Here is a 26,010-nt window from a genome sequence, read left to right as displayed (position 1 = left end):
GGTGTCATGTTCGCAAGGTCTTTGTCTTTGGTTCATTAGGCATCTTAGGCTTTCTTCAGACTGGCAGCAAAATCATTTTTCTATTTAAATTTTTTTGCATATCTGACTCAATTAGCTTTATTATTATTATTGTTTTTTTAGAGTCTACTTTCAACAGCAACAACATGTACACTTCGGTTCAAAATTTGGGTCCAGACTCCAGTATCATTTCTTTTTTTAAATAAAAGAATTATTTTATTCAGTAAGGATGCATTCAATTAAAAAGTTGAAGAAATTACTGTTGACAATTCATCTTTCCCATCACAAGAATAAACTATATCTTTAAATGTATTCATATGGAAAACACTTATTTTAAATTCTAATAATATTTCAGAATATTACCGTTTTTCTGACCAAACAAATGCAGCCTTGGTGAGCATAAGAGACTTCTTTCAAAAACTTTAAAAATAATATTTTAGGATATATTCCTGAACACATAAAATGCCTCTCGATGCTTGTGTCGTGTCATGAGCAGAGGCCAAGTTACCAGTTTCTACAACTCTGTTATTGTGTAATAAATTCTCTTACATGTGTAAACAGTCTGTCCTAAAACTCAGATTTGAAAAGCAAAGCGGATTTGCATGCAGTGTGAACAAAGCCTCGGCCCTCAGTTTTTGAAATATCAATAAGTTACTAGGTTTAGTGTAAGTCTTTACACTACAAACAAGGACAACTATCTTAAAGGAGCATTGCGTAGGTTCTGAAATTTCTAACCGTTACTTACACCAGTGGCCGTTAGAGGAACTGCAGCCAGTCTCATGCTCGTTTTCAGTGCGCCCGCTCTTTTCTTTTTTACTCACGAGGAGTGTCCGTGGGTGTCTGAATTGTGCTGGAGGCTGGTCGCTTCTTTCCATCCACAGAGTCCATTTGAAATTATTGCCGCTGCTTACTATAATGGCTGGTGTGCCGTACAGTTGTAAGCCCAAGTAGACGAGAACGCGCATGACGTCACATTTTGTGAATTTTCGCTCCAATTCGGGCCCGACTCCTCCACACACAATTGAGCCTACAGGCTGATAGAGGCAACCGTGGTGGACAGTCGAGGTGTCATTCTTTTTTTTACATCATGGTTGGCTCATACATGTACAAATGAAAACTCTATCTTAAAGGGTTTTTTTTATTAAAAACCTCCACATAGCTCCTTTAAAATCATTCAATTTTGTTTTAAAACGGATATTTTTTTTTACATGAGAATCAGTGCTTCAAAAACCAAATATTAAGCAAACACAGCCGAGTGTGTGTACGTGTGTGAGCATGAGAGAAAGAGACAGCATTTGAAAAACACACAATGTAAAAACAAGCGAAAAGAAAGAGGAAAAAAAACAAAACATGAAAGTCTCTGCAGTGAGCCACTCAGGTGACAGTAGCGACACTTAACCACCTTTACCACCGGATCTGCATCCTCTAGTCCTGAAAGGCCTAAGGCACGTTGCCAGGTCCAGATTTAACCCACAGAAGAGGTGGAAATACGACACCTCTGCTAACAGTGCTCCAAATAATCAATCACCCGTGAAATAGATTTCTGTCCCGTGGTTCCGACAGAACACTGACGAGAGGAAAGAACAGAGAGAAGTTAAAAGAGATTTAAATGTCACTGGCCAGACATGAGAGAACAGCTACATGTTTTATAACATCAATGGCCCTCTACACCTGGCACTAGATTGCATGCATGGTGACCAGTTCACAATTCGATAACACATTTAAAGCCAGGTGCAACTATAGCCAAGACACACGCTGGTCAGACCACTAAAATTACATTTGGATGACTTTTCAGCATCTGCATACAAGCAAGTAATATGTACTACAGAATTTCACAATGTTTTGTAATGCTGACATTTCCATCAGTTATTAAAATAACGTAACACTTGCCATTTTTTATTGTGCAATGCAAGGTGCAAAATGTCTGATATCATTGGTTGTACTTACCGTCAGGTTCATGAAATTAAGGAATTTCTTCAGCATTTCAGTCATGATAGAGAAATCTCCCTTGGGAAGGTTTTCCCGTACGATTTTCACATTCATCTGTGAAAGAGAGAGAAAGGATATTATATTTAAGGATACACTACATTTCGAACTTTCGAATGCTCCACTCATGTACTCACTCATGCTCACAAAAACCAAAGTCTAATCAAATAATGCTCTGACAGAAGATTTCTATGAAGTATACTTGCTCCTGTTTGCAATAGCGCTAGTGTGCTATAACATGGTGTAGTACAGGGCAACGCTGATAAATGAGGCTACCCTCTTGTGTCACTACGCTCTACTCATGTGCTCGGATAATTATAGCTTTGCAGGACTATACATTATTTGGATAATTAAACAAAAAAATCTGTTGCAAAGAACGGAATAAAAAGATTATATTGATATTTAATATGAATATATTTTCTGTCCAATTTTATTGTTTTACTTTCAATAAAAGTGTGGTTATTTTATTGGCTTGTATATTTAAATTCAGTATCGTTAAAATTATAGAGTTAGCTTAAAGTCTCACAAAATTATTTTATATTATTTAATAAAATTATAAATAATTATTAAAAAGCATTGTCAGTGCATCCAGAATTTTCAGTTTTGGCCCGAAAATATTGATATATTTGATATGTTTTTTTTTTTATAAGAAACAATTCTTCCTACTATCAAAGTAAAAAACAGTTGCTTTGCTTAAAATTGTTGTGGAAACAGTGATGCAAGTTTCTTTTTCTTTACATTATCAGTGGTATGATCGTATGTAGAGTCACAGGGTTTCAGCTGATTATAGTACAAATACACTCATAAATCTGCAAGGTTCAACTTCTGTGAGCCATTATGGTGGCAGAACACAAACCATGAAAATAAAAATAACACTCCAAGCAATTCCACGAAAAGGTAATTGAAAAGCATATGGCAGGGGATGGATACAACCCTGGGAGTACTGTTATATTAGGTAAGAAATAGAGTATTGGCACAGCTGTAAATCTACACATGACCACCCTGAGGGAGCTACAAGCTTCAGTGGAAGAGATGCAAGAGACCAGGTGCTTCACCACTCACAGCTTCATGGGAAAGAGGTACAGAGAAAGACACTGTTAAAAATGTCATAGGACATCTCAGCTGGAGTTTTCCAGAAAGGACGTGGGAGACTCTTAATGCAGCTGGAGAAGGTTCTGTAGTCTGATGAGATCAAATATCAAGTGTTTGGCCATCAGAGGAAAAATAATGTTGTGTGTAAGCTACACACTGAGCATCATCTAAGACACCCCTTCCTCACTGCGGATCATGGTGATGATGACAGTATCATGCTTCTCTGCATCAGGCCCTAGAAGGCGAATCAGGGTTCAATGAATGCAACAAAATCTAAGGAAAACTTGCACCAGCAATGTAGAAGATTTGTTCCCCAGCAAGACAATAAACCCAGACATGAAGCCGAGCAGACAGAATCTAGACTTCAACTGAGAAATTGTGAGTGGACCTGAAAAAAGGCTCCATTCAGCCTTTTTTCAATGCAATCTTCATGCAACATGACTGAGCATTTTGCAAAGAAAATGCTGAAAATTTGCAGTGGCCAAATCTGCAATGTGTTTTTGTTGATCACTATCAAATAAATTAAAGCAACTATGTCTTTTTCAACCGGTTTCAAAATGATTCTGATGGGACTTCTCATAAGATGAATGGATTCTGTTTCTGTCCCATGGTTCCACACAAACTTTTGCTCTATGAGGATGCGAGGATACAACATTGCAAGAAAAGAGAGGACTGGCATATTTATGACAGTAAATTCCACTCACTTAACTGGAGGAAGTCACAAAAATACACAAAACTACATAGTTGCTTTGGTTCAAAACTAACCAATCAATTACCCAACTAGCTGCTCTCTGGAGCAACTAAAGAATAACAGAAGTGATGCTCACCGGACTCTCCTGACATAAACACCCAAGAAGAAGAGCCGAGTATGATGCCACAATACTGTCCTCCATGTGTTTCCCAGCATGCTGCAGAGCTGAAAAGAAAGACAGGATGCTTACACAAAAGTTTCCCCTTTAACAATTACATAAAGTACATTATAACACACAGCAGGGTATCAAAAGACTATTTAAAAAAACAACTATGGTTAAGGTAGACTATTAATATGATAGCAATTTAATTTCAGTTCATATTAGTGTAATTTCCCCAACAAAAAAAATGATGTGAAATGAAATCCATTGTCCAATGTCAAAAGTGTAGTCACTGGGAATAATTTGTACCTTTATTGAGGTCAAGCTCCTCTTCCTCCTCCTCTTTCTTGTCATTTGTGTCGTTGGTTTCCGAGGCCACCCACTGGATCTCTCCAGATGTTTCTTTCCACTCTCCACTCTGGTCTGCCTGAGATTTGGGCGCCTCACTTATGAGGTCATCAGTCTGTGCCTCAGCTAGCACTGCTGCTTGTTCCCGTTCAAGAAAGAGCTACACAGACAAACATAAACACTTGGTTTAGTTAGCCAATATCAGATTTAAGGATAAACATCTCGCAGACCAAACATGGAGACTATAGTCACCTGAACTAGAGCGGCCAGCGCGTTTGATGACTGTACTGTCGCGGGTCCCTTCTCGCACTCTGTTTTATTCGTTTTTTGTCCGTCTGCCTTACTCTCCTCCTCTCCTTCAGTCTTCACGTCATTCTCCGACTTCACGTGTACCTCCATCTTGATCATGTAACTAAAGTCCAGGTCCATCTCCACCAGACAGTGTCTGTTTCTGGCACTGTACTCCACCAGATTTATCAGCAGACCCAGACCCTGTGCACAGATAAAACACCGTCACACTCACGGCAAAAACACCGGCACTTCAATACTGAACAAAATAATAGAATCGGTCAGTACTACAGAGTACAAACTCAGTTCAACTTCTTGACAAGAACTGCACTTATTTAGATGCAGAACGTCTTTACGAACACATCAAACAGGAGACTTTTCAGACTTCACCTCAGCGTCTGCCAAAACTGTGCATGCATGGGAAGTATTTGTTATAGTCTCTTATCTTGCCATTTTTCTGATGCTACTTTACCTAAAGCAGTCAAAGACCACTTAATATAATAAAGTAATAATATAAATAAAAGTAATAAAAAAGTAATAATAACAAAAAAAATTCTTCTTCTCTCAAACAGCCATAAGATCATATAACAGATCAGATGAATGTGTAATATGACACATTTGCTTTGAACTATTTATATTGTAATATTAGTTTGATGGTACCCTTTACACAGTTGTTGATAAGTAACTCTGCAACTACATCAACTAGTGGTCATCAGAGTATTAGTATGTCTGCTACTGTAAATATATGCTAACACTTTATTTTGATAGATAAACTGACTTTAAGTGTATTTGCAAGTACGTCAAGTTATTCTACCATACTAGATTCTACCATTCTTAAGCATATTAATACTCTAATGAAAGTTAGTTGGCATGCAGTTGCAAAGTTGCTTACAGTGGATTGATTAATAGGACCGTCAAAAGAAAATGTAACCATATAAAACATTCTTTTTTTTCAGTTGGAGTATTAAGCTCACAACAATTAATTTACATTAGCTCCAAAGGAAACACTCAAACAACACTCAACATCTAACCACTCACAAGCTGTAGTAAGATACTGTGCAGATCTTAAATAAACAATGTCAAGATATGATACACTCCTTTGTACTTACTGTAAATGAAGTAGATTCAATGTGTTCATTGTGTGTTATAAATAATCATACTCTTAAACTTATAACCACAAATACGTAAGTTTTATGATGTATAATAATTGTTGTTATGATTATTAATGATTTGATAAAACATATTATAAGGTTTTTTATAATGCATTATGCATTCATTATAATGTCTTAAGAATACCTGTATAATGTATTATAAATAGGGGCTTCATAGAAAGTGTTACCAAAGAGCTTTAAGGATTTCATTTAGAATTTAGTGTTTGACAACTGTATTCAATTTCTAAACATTTCCTACTTGCTGAAGGGCACAAGTAGCTAAATATGACATTTATTATAATGGTTTTATATGAATATTGAATATTGTTTTGAATACTGAAAGTTTTCGAAAACTATTTCCTAGAAACATCAGTATTATTGCTAGGAGTAATACTCACCTTCAGGAAAAAAAAATATATAAAAAAAAAAAAAAAAAAAAAAATATTATATATATATATATATATATATATATATATATATGCGGTTTCTACATTAATTTGAAGAATGAATGTGAAATTATAACAATATAAAAGTATATTTAAAAACATTAATGTAAGGTGGGATTAATCACAATAACAAAAATGTATCGATTGACAGCAATAATATGTATATTTAATTTGAATAATCTTATATTGTGAAAAAACTTTTGTTGATATTTTTGAACTGATTTCATTTTTATAAATGGTTTTTTTGAAGTTGCAGGTCCGTGTAATTAATGTTGAGTTTCTCACCAGGACACGGATGTCGAATCTCTGCTCCTGAGGCAAATAGCGTGGGACCTTCAGAACAGAGTCCAGAGCTGTCTGTATGAGGCCATCCTGCTCACCTGTTTTAGTGCTGCCCCACTCTGAGGGGTCAGAGAGATGATGTGAGGGTTATCTTACATTCTAATCTTAACATTTACAGAAAGTTATTTTATATTACTTCATTCTGCATTTACAAATACAGTACTTGGTGAGCACTGTATAAATCCTCTCAGTCACACATCTAAAAGTGTCTCACCGTTATCATGTGTGAGGTTGAGCAGAACTCCGATAACAGCTCTCATACAATCCTCCACGGCCTTGCCCACGTTGCTATGACTACTCTGCAGGAGGGCGGAGCTCGATGAAGAGACCTCTCGGCTGTAGCGCTGTATCATCTGCTCACAATGCCGCAGGGCCCTACACACACACACACAGCACAACCTCAGAATGACAAAATGCCCGATCACACAAAGCAACGCTGCGACTAGACTTTCTATATCATCACACACACCTTGCTGAGGATACGATGAGCTGGGACTCCTTGTAGGCAATCAGATAAGTCTGGTTCTCAGGATTATGGACTGTTACCTGGATGTGAAAGAGGAATATTTTTTTAATTAATTATAAATAGTAATAACATGTAGGGATGCACTGGTTGATTGGCCATAAATCGGAACCAGCCGGTTTTTGATTAAAATACGCGTTCGGCAATCGGCCGGTTTTTGGTCTTTTTTCGGCCGATTATTCCGGAAGTGCGCTCGCGTGCACAGACTACATTGCAATTGTTCGCTATGTCATTTGTGTGGAAGTATTTCGAAATCTGTGCGCAGGACACAGGCAGCCGTTCAGCACTGGAAGTGCAGAGCTTCATGTCTGAGGCACAGATAACAGGAAGCGATCACCCGTTGGTGTACTGGCGCACAAATAAGAGACCCTTTCCTACTGTACCGGTCCACGCCCTGAACACGAGTAGACCGTGAAGAGATGTTCAGATCAACTTCTAACGTGTTGGATGAGAAACAAAATGGACTAAACTGTGACAAAACTGAAATTTTTTTTTTTTTTTTTTTTTTTTTTTTGTAAAGTAGAACTTGCATACACATGTGAAAAGCCAGAAGTAAACGTCAGTTCTGCATTAGGATGATAATTTATATTTTACCTTGAAATTACATAGACTTAATTTGATTTAAAAATCACATGCTGTAGCACACTCAAAAAAAGGGTTTAATTCATCCAATAAAATTTTTTTAGGGTAATGATTCACATCTATATTTTTTTACTTGAGACAATAAATTATTTATTTTTCATTGGCTCAAGTAAAAAAATATACATGTGAATCATTACCCTAATTTTTTTTTTATTGGATGAATGAAATACTTTTTGTATCTTTGTTTTATTCGCACCAACATTATTTGATTTTAACATTTACAATAATGTATTTATATAGCATACTTTTATTTAGTCTCACTGGTAAAGACCTTTTTTTTTTATTTAAAAGCAAATTTAAAAACTAAAACAAATACTGAACGCTGATTAAGAAACATCTTATTGAATGCGTGTTGATTTTGTTGTTTGGATTGTAGAACTATGCAGTTATTGCCTTTAATTTCACATGGTTGCAGTTAATCTTTTAATTTAAGGCCAGTTCTTTGGAGTTTCAACCCAATTCAAAAACAAAAGGTAAATGCTGATGTCTGTACCATCTATGTTTGTATTGAATGTAGTCTACTTACTGTGGAGTTACTGCTGTTAATTTCAGATGGTTACGGTTATTGTAGAGCTGAAACAACGAATCGATTTAATCGATTAAAATCGATTATTAAAATAGTTGTCAACTAATTTAGTCATCGATTCGTTGCTAAATAACTTTTATTTGCCGTAAGCGGCTCATTTCGTGCATATTTCAAATCTGCGGTGACCAAAGTGTGGCAGTAATGAGCCGCCGGAGGTTTTACTCAGCCAGTACAACAGGAGAAGTAGCGAATAGCCAATAGCTGGCCTTGTTTTATGTCACGTGCTTCCCGAACAGCGTCTCTGCAGCCTTTAAAAAAGAAGAGTAACCTGTAAACTCTGCACTACTGCACTGTTTAAGGGAACGTTCACATATCGCGTCTTTTGCGCGCTCAAGTTCGTTATTTCCAACACCGCACCGCATCGAGTTAAAAACATTTAAACTTTTCAGAATGCAGCAAGCTCACCGCGGGTCATGTGACAAGAACTAACCAATCAGCTTCATCCTTTCCCGTAACAACGTTAAAAGCTCAGTCAAGATGAAGGAACAGCTGATCATGGATTTCCATTTTGAAATAAATTTAGTAGCAGAGCTACTGCAAGCGATTTTTTGAGCTGCAAATCCATTTATCCTTTGCTGAAATTTCCGCGTCTTCAAGGAGAGAGCACGTCACGGTTGCTTATCAAAGGCAGACGCCTCAGGGGCGCTTCTGCCCGAGCGCCCCTGAAGGAGGAGAAAGCGGTGCGCCTAGCGTTTTCCACGCGTTTTTAGGCGCGATTTGTGAACGGCCCCTAAGACTTTCATTTGTGCAGATTCTCCAGTACAATGTTGTTTGCAAATGTTTAGTCGTAAAAGCTGATAACATTGCTTTTTAACAGTTAACATTTAAAGCTTTACAAACATGTTCTGTGATCAGTTTGTCGTTTACCAGTTCAAAATTCAGTCGTGCAGCCTAATTATGACTGAATGAGAGAGGTAAATGTAGATATTTGAAATGCACTTTTTTTTCTAAGTATTATTCACTGCTCTTTTTCACACAGCAGGTTTTTTGTGTGTGTCCTATTTTTTTTTCTGGACAACCTTCTGATGGATTTTACTTTAAATTGTGAGTTCCATTCAGGTTTCATGCCATTGGCACTTTTTTTGAAGGATTGTTTACAATTTCACAGCAAAAGCTATAAAGCTTTTTCCCAGTAAATAATAAAATACAATGCACTGCAATTTTATTCTGTTTTATCCTTATTCTTCGTGAAAATATGTTCTGAAAGATTCCTTAATAAGCTTTGTTCGGGATGTTAAACTACTTTAGGAGCTCTAAGGACTGCCATGGTGAAAACATTATTTGAAATCTCCTTGTGAAATTTGCTAGAGTATGGGTCAGTGTTCTGATTGCAGAAGAGTTCGACAAAGGATTACTAACACACAATAAAACAACTCCAGGTATATTTTTGATGAGGATATGACAGTGCAAAATGGTTAAAATCTCTTAAATCTATGCTGAATGATAAAGACCATTTATTAATAATTTACTTGGGGAAAAAAATGGAAAAAAAACTCAAATATAAGTACATAAACCGATTAATCGATTAATCGTAAAAATAATCGACAGATTAATCGATTATCAAAATAATCGTTAGTTGCAGCCCTAGGTTATTGTGTTCAATACGAGCGCCAACCTCCCGCTCTCTTTCGTGAGGCAAATAAGGAAGTGACTAAAACTGCAAATCATCGACTGGCCGCTTGAGGCTGGCTGATAAAGGGAGTCAGTCCCATAGACTCCACATGTTAAAATGCCCAACTTTACAGCAGAAAAAAACATGTTTACAGCCTGGTGCAAAATATTATTTTGGTCTAAATAGCTAATTTTGCCTTTCATTACAACTGTGAGGGGGGTGAATTTTTTTTTTTATAACTCATCCGTTTAAATCATATTAAGACTTAAAGTTCTGCATAATTAAGGGCGTGGCCACTTGACAGGGAGATTGCCGCTGCTGACACTGCCGTCGCGCTAGGTGGGTGTGGCTTCAGCAAGTAGCACCCCGCCTTTTTGCCCATTTTTGATTGTCCGGGAGAGTCGCGTGGTGACGCTCTGCCAAGATGGCGATGGCCCGCTCTGCACACTTTAGGTTTCAAATACACATTTCAGAAGTCTACGGGTGACGTCACGGACACTACGTCCATGTTTTTATACAGTCTATGGTTCAATAGCCAAAAGCCAGTTTGACCTATTAAATACCAAATAAACATCTTTTTTATGCACACTTTCCTTATTTCTTATTTGTTGCTTAAAGATAATTTAAAAAAATCGGAAATCAGTATCGGCCAGTTTGCTTGTAAAAAAATCAGGATCGGAATCGGCCATTAAAAATCATGATCGTGCATCCCTAATAACATGCATTCTCCTCAAGGGCTGTCAAAGGTATCAGGTCAACTTGCAGTAAACATTACTACATATATTCAATTATACATCATGTCTGTTTCATTCTATTTGGTGCAATTTCCAAAAACTGATCAGATCTACAGAGTAAGCATCTTTAAGAAGAGGCCAGGAGCATCATTACAAATAAATTTAGGTCAATAAAGTCCATGTTATTATTTACTAACTGCAGGTTAATTATTGCAGGTCCTTCTTTAGTCCTAATTTTATTAATCATTTCATTATTATCATCATACTCACACTCTCCAGAACTCGTAAACAGCGCTCTGCTCCCCAAAGTGACGCCACCAGACTCTCTTTATCTTCTTCTCTACTCAAGTTCTCAACACACTCTTTCACTGAGGGCAAAAAATATAGATATCTCAACCCTCTCTTTCAACAAACATACAAATCAAGTCCAGGTATACTCAGTTAGGGTACCTTTATCTACAATGTGGTCCAGACCCCCAAGTAAGCGCAGTTCTTCCTTAAACCAGTCTCCGGCTCGCTTCGATGTCAGTGACAGTAATGTCTCCATCGCTAAGTGTCCCGTCTGAGATGCAAAAAGTAACTAATTAGAAAATAGCATTCAAGCAGATGCACATACAAAGTTAAAAAAAACTAGTATTTTTAAAAGGTTATTTCAACTGTAAAAACCGAAGCAGCACTTTATTTTTGAAAGGTAGTTAACGAAAAGAGAGGCTTCTTCTGAAAGGCCTGTTGGCCTTTTTATACTTACATACACTACCATTAAAAAGTTTGGGGTCAGTAGGGCTTTCTTTTTTTTTTTTTTCAACAAGGCTGCATTACATTTATCAAAAGTGACAGTAAAGACATATACTTGTACAAAATTGTATAATTGTTCCATTCCAATTAATGCGGTTCTTTTGAACTTTCTATTCATCAAAGAATCCTGAAAAAAAGTGTCCCAGTTTCCACAAAAATTTAAGCTGCACAACTGTTTTTAACAGATAAGAAGGGAAGTTTCCTGAGCAGCAAATTAGCATATTTGAATGATTTCTAAAGGATCATGTGACACTGAAGACTGGAGTAATGATACTGAAAATTCAGCTTTGCATCACAGGAATAAACTACATTTCAAAAAATATTGGAATAGAAAACGTGTTTTAAACAACCATTTAAAATTGTAATAATATTTCACACTCTCACGGTTTTTAAAATCTTACAAATCCCTAACTTTTAAAAAGTAGTGAATGTGAACCTTTTTGAGAAAAAAAAATACCATGTGTCAAAGACAGCGTTTGATTTCCTATGCTTTCTTCACTATTCAGTCTACAAACAGCTAAACATAAAAACAGATTTTTGCTGCCTGTATGAACAAAGCCAAGGTGAATGGAAGAACATTTCCTCTAAAACATTCATTGGTTTTCTCTGTCAGTTCTGACATCAAAGGTGCGAGAAACAGAAGTCACTCACTGTGATATTTTCTAGGTCCAGATGTTTGTTGTGGACTGTTTCGCAGAGTTTGCGGATCTTCTGTTTAACTCGGCTCATCTCTTTAGCTGTTAACTGGTCTTCTACAGAGTCATCCTGCTCTAGTTCCAGCAGCCTGATCATCAGCTCCAGACAGGACCGGTCAAGGTCCATATTTAGCCGGTCTCGGCTCAGTATGTACATTAGAGATGCTGTGCAAAGAGCCAGGTTCTACCAGATCCAGAAGAACGGTGAGAAAGAGAGAAGGAAAATGTTCTGAATATCTTATCTTTACTTTTAGGGGTACACCTGCACATCAATGGCCTCAAGAGATAACAGACATGAACTTAATGCCAAAAAACTTTCAAAAACAAGTCACTTAGCATTATAAAAACATTGCTTTACTGCAAGGCAAGACCTCTAGTGTCTTGCTTTATTCTAAACATCTGTCTTGACTCATTAAGTGGATTTAATTTATTTTTACTGAACTTCCTTCAATACACAAAATCAAGTCAAGCCGAAAGAGTCAAGGCAAACATTCACGCTCCATCGGGGTAAATTGAACTAACGAGATTTACAGAGTAACGGCTCAGCTTCTGTTTGCATTTCTCCCTTGTCTTCCCGCGGAGATGATTACATCTCCAATTAATGTATACTAATGAAGTAAACAAACGGTTTCTCCACACAGCACTGTAGCTGTGTTCATAATGATAGAGCTGTGACAGTTTGGAATGATGCTTGGTTATACAGATTAGTTGGTTTTAAAATTAATGACAGTTGGTTGGTTACGTGACTGGCATGTTGGTAAGGGGCTGATGGAGACACTCACCGGGTGTTGTTGGGCATCACTGAGCATCTTAAAGACCTGGGCCACCTTTCCTCTGGCCCTCAGGTGCATGCGGAAGCTCGGCATGGCACAGCGCGTGGCCAGACTGATTATACTGTAGTCAAAAATGAAAAAGGAAAAAAGGATTAGTGGTTTTTGTTATAAACGTGTCTTACTACAGGAATCAGATGAGTCCTCTACACAATGTGACTTTGCTGCAGCCTGATATTATTTTAACTAATCTGAGCTGGATGATGACATCACTGAATTCAATGAGGAACTTCCTTTTACTGAAAATTGAGTTTGCTATTGTCATTTTGCATTATTGACACACTACTTTCCTTCTTAATATTTGAAAGTTACTTTGACACAATCTGTATTGTTAAAAATGGTATATAAATAAAGGTGACTTGACTTGAAGTGCATATATGGGGGTTCCAGTGTGCATCAGAGTTATTATTCTTAACTAAAACTATTAAAGGGTGTCAATTAAAATACTGCTGAAATAAAATAAGCTAAAGTACTAAAATGAATAGTGCTGTCAACTAACTGGAATTAATCAAATCCAAAATAAAAGTTTTTGTTTATAAAAATGTGTGTGTGTACTGTGTATATTTATTATGTATATATAAATAGAACCACATGCAGTATATATTTTGAAAATATTTACATGTATATATTTATATTACAGATAGATATATTTGATATATAACAACATGTTTTTTCTTAAATGTATACATGTGTGTGTATGTATATAGACAAATATACACAGTGCACACACATATTTTATATAGACAAATTTTGGCAAACAAATAATTTGACGGCACTAAAAATGAATTTTAAATAAATGAAAGGTAAATAGAAAATATAAACAAAACAAAAAAAAGATACAAAATTACAAAAACACATACAACTACTAAATCTGAAAACAAAGAAAATATTACTAAAACAAAAAAAAACTATGAAATAAAAAAAATGTTTAAAATATAAATAAATACTAAAAGTGTAATGTTACACATATTTGTATTGAAAACTGGAAACTGTCATCGAGTGTCAACAGCAACAAAATAGCATTTTGCTAAATAGAAGCACTTTTTATGTATGTTGACATAAATCTGTCATAAAAACTAGTTATGACAGACACTGTGAAAATGATTACATTTCAACAACAAATTGGAGTCAAAAGTAATTTTATAATTAGATTCGGAAGTTAATGTACATGTAGATGCTTTATTTATTTTTTTCTCTAGTGTTGATGATTATATCTTAAAATAAATAGCAGCTGAATACAATAGTTTGGGCTTTGTTGTTTAATGTAACGTTTAATGTGATGCACAACAGGGCTCCTTATACAGTTTGTAGCATTAGATTAAATAGATTTTTAATATAATTTCATATAATTAATTTTACTTAAAGACAGAGCCAAAATCTGTTCAGTAAATCTTTGCTCAATGAAAAGGAACAAAGTAATATTGAGATTTAATTCCACCCTGCCATACCGAGCCCTCATTTTTGTGAACTGTTACACACCTAATAAATACTATAATAGCAAATAAATAATACGTAAGTAACAACAACTTTGCAAAGAAAGATTTAAAGCTGTACTGAGCCAGTTTCATAGTTGAAGTCGTTATCTATAATAATTTACAGCAAATTACAGCTGTGATACATAGGCATGAGGTTGCAAATAATCAACCAGAATACTCCTTTCAGCATTTGTCTCACCTAAGGCAGCGTGTGTTGAGGGGTTGTGTGCTCTTCAAGCCCGTCTCCAGATAATCAAAGTCATCAGTGAACTCCTGATTCTCCCCAAACTCCACTACGTCATTAAAGTGCTTCACATGTTGGACCACCGTGTACAACTACACACACACAGACACACAGGGCAAGAAAGAAACAGTTATATTAAAATATGAGCATGTCCTTTGTTCAAGTCAGTGTTGTAACTTAACTAAATCTTATAAAAAAAATATATAATTAAAAACTTATTTGAAATAAAGACTAGATTAAAACCATTAAGAATACTGGAAGAAAAATGAAAATATCCTAATTAAATAAAATAAGTTTAAGATGAAGTACTTAAGTTATTAAGTACTTCATCTTATAGGGGGGGGTATAGCTCAGTGGTAGAGCATTTGACTGATTATTAAAAGTGGAAATATTTTAGAAAGAATGATTTACATTATTTCCCGGATTGTATTGCTCACCTCCTTGTGCTCCTTCCTGCATTTTAGTGCAGTGACGATGTCCTGGTATGGCTCAGTGGGGATAGTGACAGACTTAATGACTTTAGGTGGAGGGGGTGGAGCTTTAAACACTCCATCATCTTTATGAGAGTTTGTGTCTTTGCTGCTGCTGGACACACTGGCCTTCTGCAAAACAACAACAACAACATCATTACGGTGTGAAAAGACAGAGGACATGCGAGGTCATGAACAGAAGTACTTCACGTACAGGTACAGCCACAGTATGAGAGGAAGCAGAAGGCGGCACTTCCTCCGGCTCGGGTTGATTCCAGTGACGAGCGTTATAAACGGCTTTAGCAGGAGACTGCATTAAACACACACACAAAATAAACACAAATTTGTTATGTTAAAAATTAAAATGTAGCTTTTTAATGAAGTTTCTGCTTATTTTAATGAAGCTTTTTAAGCTCTACTTTTTTTGGACCGCTGAAGATCTTGCGTCCAATCTCCTTTGATCTGTCGGTTTGCTTTCCATGTCGTTCCTTCTGTGAGCCTGTATCTCCTGTCTCATCCAGCGACTCCTGAGAATCTAACAAAAAAAAAAGAGACATCATGAACCCAGAGATAACTCTACAAATAATCGTTATCCATAATTATAGTTTAAATTCCCATTAATGCTCTAATGAAACAACATTTGTTTGTTTTAATGCCGTGCCAGCTTCTGTGGCTATTTTCATGGAAAGAAAATCTATGGCTAAATTATATCATATTTTTACCATTTATCTTTTGCTAAGAACTCTTAAATTGTATTTGGCTTAACTCTGTTAAAAATCTCTTTGAAAGAGTTAACTGAATAAAAGAATACCTGTAGTTAGACTGCTTTGACTCTGTTGACTCTCTTGCGAGTCGTTGATCTGGGGACTGCCCACGCTGCTTGTCAAAGCTTCCGTCTCTGCTTTCTTATTCCTCTTTTTCTCTTTAGCAGCTAAGTCGTCTTCATCCTCACTATCACTCTCACTCAGGTCGTCAAAACCAAAGTATTTGATCTTGTAGCTGGTGCTGCCGGATGCAGTGGCGTCTCCATCTGTATCCTGAGCCTCATTCTCCTCAAAGCCAAAAAACTCCAGTTTTGTCTCCTTTTTACTTTTACTTTGAGCAGGTCTGAACCTAAAAAAAATATAGAATATGAAGAGAGAAATCCAGATGACAATAAGTTAGTTCTGAAGTTTTCTGCATTACTATCACTGTAAGTGGTGTGTGTATGCTGTAAACCTTATTAATCTCATTAACTCTTAAATGATAAAAATTGTGTGTGATTAACTATATACTAAAACGTTATACATTACGGTTATATTCCACTGTTAAAATAAATAACCACAGATATCACTTGCTTCCAATATGAACCTAATCAAGCAAATACAAACAAAAAGACATGCTTTGGTGAATCAAGAGAGTATGTTTATGTTGTACCTCGTAGGCTTGGAAGGTTGTGTGTCCGATTTCCTCCGGAAGGTTCCTGCCTCTCCTATGTCAGCTTGCACTGGGCTGGCAAAATCATCCACGCTCCTTTCTACTGAGTCCTGGATAGTCACGTTACACACGGACACACAGGACGGGTGAAGAACCGTGTAGTCCCTCACCCGGCCCCGACCTGCAGGCTTGACCTCTGAACTCCCAGCAACCCCTGCAGCGGCGCTCTTCACCAGCGCAGAGGCTGGTGTTGAAGTCACAGCAGGAACTGGTGCATCACCGGCTCCAGAACTATCCGTCCCTTTATTCCGTGGCCGTCTGTACACTCTTTCGCTGGATGGTTTAAGAAGCGGAAGCTGCTCAAAGTCAACAGGTTCCACTGGAGGTTCAGGTTCATCAGGGCACTGTTCTAAGCTCTTGAGCCCATCAAAAGAGTTTCCAGCCTGGGTAGAACTCCCCTCGCCGGCCCCTGGAGGAGAGTCCTCCCCGAAAGAGTCCAAGTCAGAGATGGTTCTACTGTGGGTTTTTAAGCTGGAGATCTGGCAGACTGGTTTGCTTACTGTGACACTGGATCTGCTCCAGGCTCCTGCAGTCCCAGTGACATGCGATGAGGCTGGAAATGTTGTAGCTACAAAAAATTTTAGATATATATATAAAAAAATAAGAAATCGTAATTTGTGATTAATAAAGTGTTGGTTGGTTGGTTGTGAAAAATGCAATCCTGAAATAATGGAACATGAAAGCATAACTCTGTTATATAAAATCGTATTCTATAAATATAAACAATAGCAATATAAAAATGTATTTTATATAAAAAAAGTATTGCTTGAATATAAACCATAGCAAAACAAAAATACATAATATTAAAATAAAAAAAACTTTATTTTTTACATAAACAATAGCAAATAAAAATATATTTAATCAAATTGAAACATTTTATAAAACAGTACTTTAAATATATTACATGCTATATAATTTCTAAATAAAAAAAATAAAATAGTTTTGTTTAATTATAAGTAATAGCAATATAAAAAATGCCTATGCATAATTACATTGCTGAAATATAGCCTATATAACATCACAAAAAATATATAATGTCATCTAAAATTATACTGTCTAAAACTACAGCGATATAAAAAAAATTATATAAAATAGTACACCAAACCAAAACAACAAATATGACAACCCTGAATTCTTAAAGGCATAGTTTACACAAAAATCATCTTTCATCATTCATTCAACCAACCCTGTATGACTGACTTTCTTCTGTTGAACACAATGAGCAGAATTAGAGAAACGGATTGTGAACGAGTCATTCAGCGGTTTCGTGAACTGGATCAATCAATTGATTTAAAAGATAGAACCTAAAAGAACATCTAGTTCACAAATCAGACATCACTATTTCTCTCATGAATCCTACGAAGGGAAAAAAAGATTTTCATTGAACAATGACTTTAGAAGACCTGGGATATACCAAGGGGGTTTAATGGTGACTTTGCATCTTTCTAGAACATTCTCAAACATACATTCTCCATTCACTTCAACTGCATGGAAATGATCGACCAGCACAATCTTAACAATATCTTCTATGTGTTCCACAGAACAAACAGTCATAGAGGTTTGGATCGACAAAAGGGTGAGTGCAGTTGGCCATAAATAGAATTATTACTATTAGAATTTTTATGGTCCTTAGAGGGTCCTTGTTTCACGGCTCCTCTAATGTTGTAATTAGACTTGCTAAAGAGCCGAGGGAAAGTGTGGAACTGCATAGGGCTGAAAATATCCGGCTGAGCCCCAGAGTCCATGCTAGTGTGATTACCTGAGCCCCTCGACTACAGAACGAAGACTTCAGCAGAGCTACTGCTATTCTCAGCACTGAATAAAACCAGTATAACTGATTTAGAAAGACATGAGTGACATCCCCCCGCATAGCACAATGGGATGAGGTCATCATAATGAATCAAACATCATAATATGGATCTGACTAAACTGATCTAGGTCATATTCAGTAACCTGTAATATAGCACCCAAAATTAAGAATGAAGAATTTCGAAGGGTATGGATTCTTTTCACTTTGCTCTCATTAACTATCCCTTTAAGATCTTTCTCAGGTAAATAACATGTTTCTGCATGAATTGCATGCTCTTCAAAAGCAAACCCTGCTGATTACTTAATGTCCTACCTGGGCTATTAATACCAACCACCCCAGTGCTGATGTTTGGGCGGCTGCCCAAAGTGGAAGTACCCACAGCAGTCACCGCTGTGCCGTGACTGGGCTTTTCTGCCTGGGCCTTCAGCTGCTCGTTCCCGGATCCTGCTGCATCTGAGCCCATCTCAGATTGTGGAGTACCTCTGAATGTGACAGTTTTGGATTCATCATCACTATCAAAGCCAAAGGGGTCCTCTGAGCTGTCGTCATCATCAAAGTGGGGTCGTTTAGTCAGCTCAGGAACCTCTGGCTTGAACGAGGGCCGTTTGACCCCCAACTGTGCCTTATAGGTGGTCTCTCCCCATTTGGTGCTAAGGGTAGCTTTCTTATTAGAAAACACCTCATCAAACTTCGAGCTGGCCTCTCCTCCCTTCCGTGTATATGTTTTACTAAATCTGGACGTCATGTTGATGTTTGTTACATATTCTCTATAGGGAAACAGAAGACATGGAGAAATTAAAGGTCATATCAATATCTCAGCATTTAGGAAAGATTTCAAACAGAAGTTTTGTGCATAGCACACCTTGTTTTAAATGCTACAATGGGACTGAAACAGATAAATATGCAATAATACATTCAATTTAACCCAATAAAGCCTACTGTATCATATTTGATACAGAAATTTCTAAGTCCAATAAATTATCAACATGATCAAAACTTTTCTGAAAAAACTGCACACAATCTACCACATGCCTTCAGCCCTGTGATTGAGTTCAATACATTTTTAATGATATAAGATCATTTTTAAAAATCTCTTCATGTTGTGTCTTTCTATGTGCTATAAAAATATGTATACTTTTTATTTTTATTAATAACTTTTATATTGTTTGCAATTTTTAAAGACTTGCAACTTAGGCTTACTTGATTATGCAGGCTTTTTTAAATCATGCTTGAATTGAAGAATCAGCACAATGATACAAAAGGCTTTTGAGGAAAGTTTATTTGTACATCTATCATCATCTATCATAGTATTTTAATATACGTTTTGCCCCCTACAATTAAACTAAGAGCTTTGATCATAAAACTCATAATTTAAAATAATTGTCACAATATTTATATAGATTTTATGCAAGTACTCTATTATACTCATAATAATCTAGTTGATTTACATCATACGCTATCAGAATTTTATCTTACTTTTTCATTATATAAATAAAATATGCATCAAATTGCATATTTTTGCTGAGATTGGGTCTCTGGATAAAATGTAAATGATTTTCCTCTTGAGTATGCGCTCCATATTCTCACTAATGATACTACATGGGCCATAAAAGCCTGATACATCAAATATGATACAAAACAAAACACATATGGAACCTTTTTACAATTTGAATATTTTGTTTTATAAAGTTTCAATAAACTGTTCCATTTGTGACTATTTCATCAGGCTTTACAAGGATGCCATAGTAAAAAGATGGTTTAAATCATAAAAAGAAACAAACACACTGTGGAGCACTTTAGTGGCACACAACTTCTTTATTCAACACGTTTCTGAAACCATTATTCGGACAGTGCGCGAAATAATTACATATTTTTATTATACACTCACCCTTAAGTTGTTTGAAACTTGCGAGAGTTTTTTTTTTCAGAAGAGCACTAAAGAAGATTTTAGGCAGACTGACACCATAATAACACCTCAGTCACCATTTACTTTTATTGTATGGAAAAAGCTGCACTGAAAGTCAATGGTGACTGAGGCTGTCAGACCCTAACGTTCTGCCTAACATCTTTAGTGTTCCAAGAAATAAATAAAGCCATACATGTTTATAGAAATACAGTGGTGAGTAAATGATGTCAGAAGGTGTGATTTAGGGTGAACTAACCCTTTAATGACTAACATTACGAGCAGAAACATTGTTCATTTAACAGATGGTTACATGTTTACACACTCACCGATCCGCCGTCTTTCCTCTGGGCCTCTGTGCTCCGAGTAGCCGCTAAATAGAAGCCCAGGCGATCTGCTCAATGAGCAAAAGCGCAAAGCGCGGCTGCAGCGCGGTACAACTGACAAAAGCACAAATTAGGCCAGATCGTGAAGTACTGCCGTTGTTTATTTGTGGAGAACTGGATCGGTCAGACTGCGATACGCCATTAGAGTCGCCCCTCTTTCTCCGCCCCTAACGTCGGCGTAAAGTCTTGCGTCACACCAGAACCCCGCTCAAGAGGGTCGCCCACTGAACGTCTGTGCAGCAAACGTAGTTCCGATAGGATCAAATGACAAAGAAAGCGCGTTCTAATTGGAGAGAAACAGCAACCGGTGGGCGGGGCTTCGCGGTGAGGTCGGGCAGGTCTTGAATGTTATATATTAATTTTTAGATTACAGCTGCAGACTGTAATAATAATGTTTGCTTGTTATACATACTTTTATATGGAGCGTGACAGCATCTTTCACATGGGCAACGGATCATTTCACTTCCATTTATAGTTGGCAGTTCTTAGTAAAATACATAAAGAACTCTTTTTAGACCCTTGATGCTCACAATATAGGTTTTACATTCTACTACTTTTTTCACCTGATGCTCCTCCATAACCGTGACATTATTTGGACTCATAATTTACACAACGCGTTTTTAAAATTGTATTACCTCTGTATCATGAACCTTTTTTAATGCAGAAATATAATTCAATACAAAAGAAAAAAAAATAATACAGAACGAACAACACAGAGGAGAGACGGGAAAAATACATTTAAATTTACTTAAAAACCGTTTTATAATACGAGGTGTCTTCAGAGCTTTTTTTTCTTCAAAGTAATAATTATGGTAAAATGACACAATATGTTTAGGCATATTCGATTTTTACTAACGTTTCCTATCTAACCAGGAGATGGCGCTATTGTGAAGCCACCGTTCTTGACCTTTCGCCGTTTGTGAAAAGTGCAATCAGGACAAGTATGGAATCAGATTTGTGCCAAATAAAATGAGCGCAACTTTTGCGAAAACGAACAAAAGAAATATATTGATGAATGAGGAAAAACACTCTTAAAATAAAAACAATAATCTAAATAGAAAAAAGTACGTTAACATCGTCTTCATAAACTGCATTTTTTGTTGATTTCACTTAAAGCTTCACGTTTGCTGAATGCGTTGCCAGCATTTTCGTTTTCGCTTTCCAAGTTTTTGTTTGCGCTTCACAAATTTACGTTCGCCATTCTGACATAACCTCTCGTGAGGGCGGGCTTAACAGCGGTTCGCTCTTATTGGCTCGTGAGATTTTGATCGGCGGCATTAATGATAAAACACGGATATTTTCCACATGGGAAGGAGAAGTATAGGTTTATTCGAGATGAGTAATCGGGAGGCTCGCGGAGCGTCGTCAATATCCTCCTCGGCAGGACAGACGAGGCAGCCTGAGGTAAGTTTGTGTAACTAATATTATATGTAAAAACATCGAGATATAAGTGTTATTCCTGTGCAGAATGCAACATTTGGGTCTTTATTTAGATTGTTATGTTAAGTTATAACGTTACTTAGGCATATATTTTTTTAGGTTTACAATGGATATGTGAAACACAACGTTTCTTAATGATCTTTCTTCAATTGGAAATCGTCTTATTTTGTATTTACGTTAATGATAACGCTGTGTTTTTAATCTGGTTAAGAAAACAATTCTATCTTCATGATTGTCCATACAAAAACAAATATCTAATCCTTTTTTTAAATATTGCTTATCAGGACCGAGACATGTCACTTCGCCAGTTAGGCACTGAACCAATTAATGTTGTTCTGTGTATATAAAATTCCAAAACATTTACGTATCATTTTCAAATTTTATTTTTTAATTATTATCATAGCTGGGGTAGCTGGCATGGGTCTAAACTATTAATAAACACTTTAATCATTCTTTCTTTCTTTTCCACTTAGTTTGCACTATCATCATGAAGCTACTCTTTGTCATAGTAGTATGATATCCCCTTTCCTGCATAAAGTAAAAGTGATCAAGACTCATTTCAATGCTGTGTAAATAGGGCCTATGTTATACGAGATTGGAATAACGTGAAGTAAAGTTTAAGATTTCATTCTTGACCTATTCATGTACTTGAATATAGTTACTTTGGGATTATGTAAGATCCTTTAACAACAAATCAAACTAAATATAGTTATTTTGTGAGTTTAATGCAGTTAGCATTGTAAAACTACCTAATTGTTTCTTTTTCAGATGTTGGAGCAACTTTTTCAAGAGGGAACTGCTGCCAATGACACAGAGGATGATGGTGTCATTTTCTTTTCTTGTCTTTCATATTCTTAAAAAAAAAAAAACCTGGCTATGTGTTCTGTACTAGACTAACTGAGACTTGTCATGGCACTTGTATACTGTTGTTGTTCTCTTGTTGATCTGATTGCTTCTATTGTTCTCATTTGTAAGTCACTTTGGAAAAAAGCGTCTGCTAAATCAGTGGTTCCCAAACTTTTCCATTCTACGACCCACCTAGACAAGTGTAATCTATTTCACGACCCACCAAAATATATATATATAAAAAAAATAAGAAAACGATTGACATTACTTTAAGCCTAATCTTAAAAGTTTGATGACAGAAATTAAGTATTTAATAAAAATAACAAATTTTCACTACTAATATTTCAGTTTTAATTTTTGTTTACAGACGTTAAAATATGTAGTGTTCATAAAAACGTGAAGCAGGCTCACTCTAGTGAACTGTAATCTGCGCTGCTGTGTTTTGTTGCAGAAAATACATTCATGATCTTCCGTTTGTGTCGGCGAGAACGGAGCACAATCCAACACTTATTTAGAAAAGCATGAGAAGCAAAGCAGAGCTATCTAACACAGTTTTGAGATTAAAATAATTGTGAAATTGGTAAAAAATTATAATAAACAGATGTGTCTCATTTTAAATAATAATAAAAAAAATATATTTATTTTTGTGATGGTTAAATAAATGTTCAGCAATATCTTCAAAAGACTTCTGAACTTTGGCAAATTTTTCTCTAAACAGAGATGATACATCAAGGAAATATTGCAAACTTTTGTACATTTTGTTATGTGGAAATGTTTAAATCTTGTAGTGTTACAATTAATCCTGCATTTGTGCCCTGCTTATGGAATTACATTTGTTTCAATAATAATGAACGAAACTTTATAAAACTGAACGTAACTTTTTCAGAAACTATCAAAAATATGCCATTACAAAAGAAGAAAAACACTATGAAAATGAAAAAAAATTAACTCAGTCGCACAAATTTAACAGGCTCTTCAAATATGCTTCATTCTTTGTTAATGTTTTTCAAAGATTCGTTTTCGCTAATCGTGGATTCTGAATTCATTGCTACAGATTTCGCTTACGTTTCGCAGTTTTTCGTTTGGTGTTTTGACACAAACATCTCATGGGGGTGGTGTTAACAGTGATCTACTCTGATTGGATAGTGAGCTTTTGATGGACAGGTGCTCTCTGACCGGGAAGTACAGACGCCACCCAGTGGCCTCTCTCGTCCTTCACTGTCGTCGCTCCTCTTTTGTATACTTCCTATCTCCTCCGGGGTTCTCGAGACCGGTGAGTGTTGCAGGTGTCGCTCATTTCCCAATCACTCCACGGCTCTCGGCCCCGCCCCACTCGTCACATTCGTGCAGCCCTAGACTGAACTGTGTGAGTGTGTGTGTGTGTGTTTTTATTGAAACGCAAATTTAGCTGCAGCCAAGTGACTTTGTGTGACCCACCTTGTTCCATTCTGTGACCCACAAGTGGGTCGCGACCCACAGTTTGAAAACCCCTGTGCTAAATGATTAAATGTAAATGTGTGGTGGTGCCAGAGATATACTGTACTTTATCAGACCAAAAACTCACTGGCCTGCAAGGCTTGATTAATCCTTTGACATCACCATTGAATGACCGGGCACTATATCTACAGACACTTGATGTCATCCAAAGATTGTACTCTATTTAACATTTGACTTGTGAAAGTCACACGGGTTTGAAAGATGGCAGAAGTTGGTTGACTGCTGAATTCTTTCTTTGAAACAGTCTCCCACCTGAAATCACAATGGAGGCATCTCTGACTGCTGGGCATCCCCTCTCATTGTGTTCAGATGCATCTGCTGGGTTGTTCAGGCCAATGCTTCATAACATTATGCTGCCAATTTATCTTGATATCTTGTGCCTTCTCACGGTGTCTGTCAGCCTATGATTCACCTATCTGAAGAGTCAACATAGCTTAATGTTTAGGACAAATGCAATGCAAGGCGTTACGAATGTTATTTATTGGCGCATGGATGATATGATTAGAAACCGCTATCTGTTGGAGTGTTTAAACATATTTTGCCAAGGAGTCTTTTATTTTCTGTTGTACAATAATTCGCTAGAAAATCACTTTAAATTGCCATTCATCTATTTTGAACTTTTTTTGGGGTAAAATACTGTAACAAAAATATTTAAGACATCGTAAACCATTCAAACGCATGTCAAATCATTAACAAGTGTTGTTGAACAGTATATGAAAGAAATTAAAACTATTGGGAAGAACATTGTCTAGAAATTCAAGTTCATTTTGGAATATACACAAACAAAAAGCAAGCACCATGTTGCACTGCTGTTTTCATGATTTCTTTAAATTCATTACAATCTGACAGATGTGCAGCGGGCTATATATTTGGCGGGAATTTGATCCCATAGACTTTGCCCATGAAGAACACTGGTGACTTGACTTTACCCATGAAGAACACTGGTGACTTGACTTTGCCCATGAAGAACACTGGTGACTTGACTTTGCCCATGAAGAACAATGGTGACTTGACTTCTGTAGACTGAAGTTGGGCTCAGGTGGTTGTGATGTGGGATGTGTTTCCCATACATTAATTATATTTGGAGACTCGCCACGATTTTAAAACTAAACTATTTTCCAAAAGGCTTTGTTGAATAAACATGAGCATGTACTGTAACTGCACGTTTAATAATAATAAAAATTCCTTACATTTATATGTTTAAATATCAAAATGAGACACAGGTGTTTTTATATCACTGTATTTCTGCATGTTATATGCCTGCATTGTTTACAGCTGTTATTGGGGAAACCTCTATTTCTCGCGCTTTAAAGCATCTCTTGCTTAACATTTCCTCCATGTTTTATTTTTAATATTAAATCGCATTTGTTCACCAAAAAATAAAGTTTGCTTAATTTTCAATATTTAAAACAAAATCTAAAGGAATGTTTTATGCCTTCATTTGATAACCAGAAAAATGTAAATACACAACAGAATTTCTGAGGGGGAAAAAAACATTTCATAAGGTTATTTTAAGATTGAATA

The 26,010-nt window shown here is 36.3% G+C and overlaps 1 protein-coding gene across 1 annotated transcript; it reads right to left on the bottom strand.

The window, feature by feature from the left end:
- Positions 1–1,208: 1,208 nt before the first annotated feature.
- Positions 1,209–20,900, bottom strand: LOC132111560 (wings apart-like protein homolog). The gene is made up of 20 exons (XM_059518962.1): positions 20,647–20,900; positions 18,727–19,179; positions 16,545–17,172; positions 15,940–16,241; positions 15,548–15,663; positions 15,343–15,438; positions 15,096–15,260; positions 14,614–14,750; positions 12,892–13,003; positions 12,066–12,293; positions 11,070–11,181; positions 10,890–10,987; positions 6,992–7,068; positions 6,737–6,897; positions 6,466–6,581; positions 4,548–4,787; positions 4,257–4,455; positions 3,924–4,012; positions 1,966–2,061; positions 1,209–1,585 (listed from the first exon to the last, which is right to left on the bottom strand). Exons 2-20 carry the CDS (start codon positions 19,157–19,159, stop codon positions 1,520–1,522), a joined length of 3,471 nt encoding a protein of 1,156 aa, XP_059374945.1. The 5' UTR covers positions 19,160–19,179; positions 20,647–20,900; the 3' UTR covers positions 1,209–1,519.
- Between the last annotated feature and the right edge of the window lie 5,110 nt (positions 20,901–26,010).

Source organism: Carassius carassius, chromosome 31 (genome assembly GCF_963082965.1).
Source record: "Carassius carassius chromosome 31, fCarCar2.1, whole genome shotgun sequence".
In the NCBI taxonomy this organism is placed as follows: Eukaryota; Metazoa; Chordata; class Actinopteri; order Cypriniformes; family Cyprinidae; genus Carassius; species Carassius carassius.
The sequence above is the reverse complement of the archived record's forward strand: the minus strand, read 5'-3'. Positions and strand labels throughout refer to the sequence as shown.

What these genes read in the sequence shown, in the direction of transcription:
- LOC132111560 (XM_059518962.1), bottom strand. Translation starts at nt 19,159, where the DNA reads ATGACGTCCAGATTTAGTAAAACATATACACGGAAGGGAGGAGAGGCC. An exon ending in GATTCGACATCCGTGTCCTG is followed by an intron (nt 4,788 to 6,465) that starts GTGAGAAACTCA and finishes ATCTGTGCACAG; the next exon opens with GGTCTGGGTCTGCTGATAAA. An exon ending in TTAATTTCATGAACCTGACG is followed by an intron (nt 1,586 to 1,965) that starts GTAAGTACAACC and finishes TCCTCTCGTCAG; the next exon opens with TGTTCTGTCGGAACCACGGG.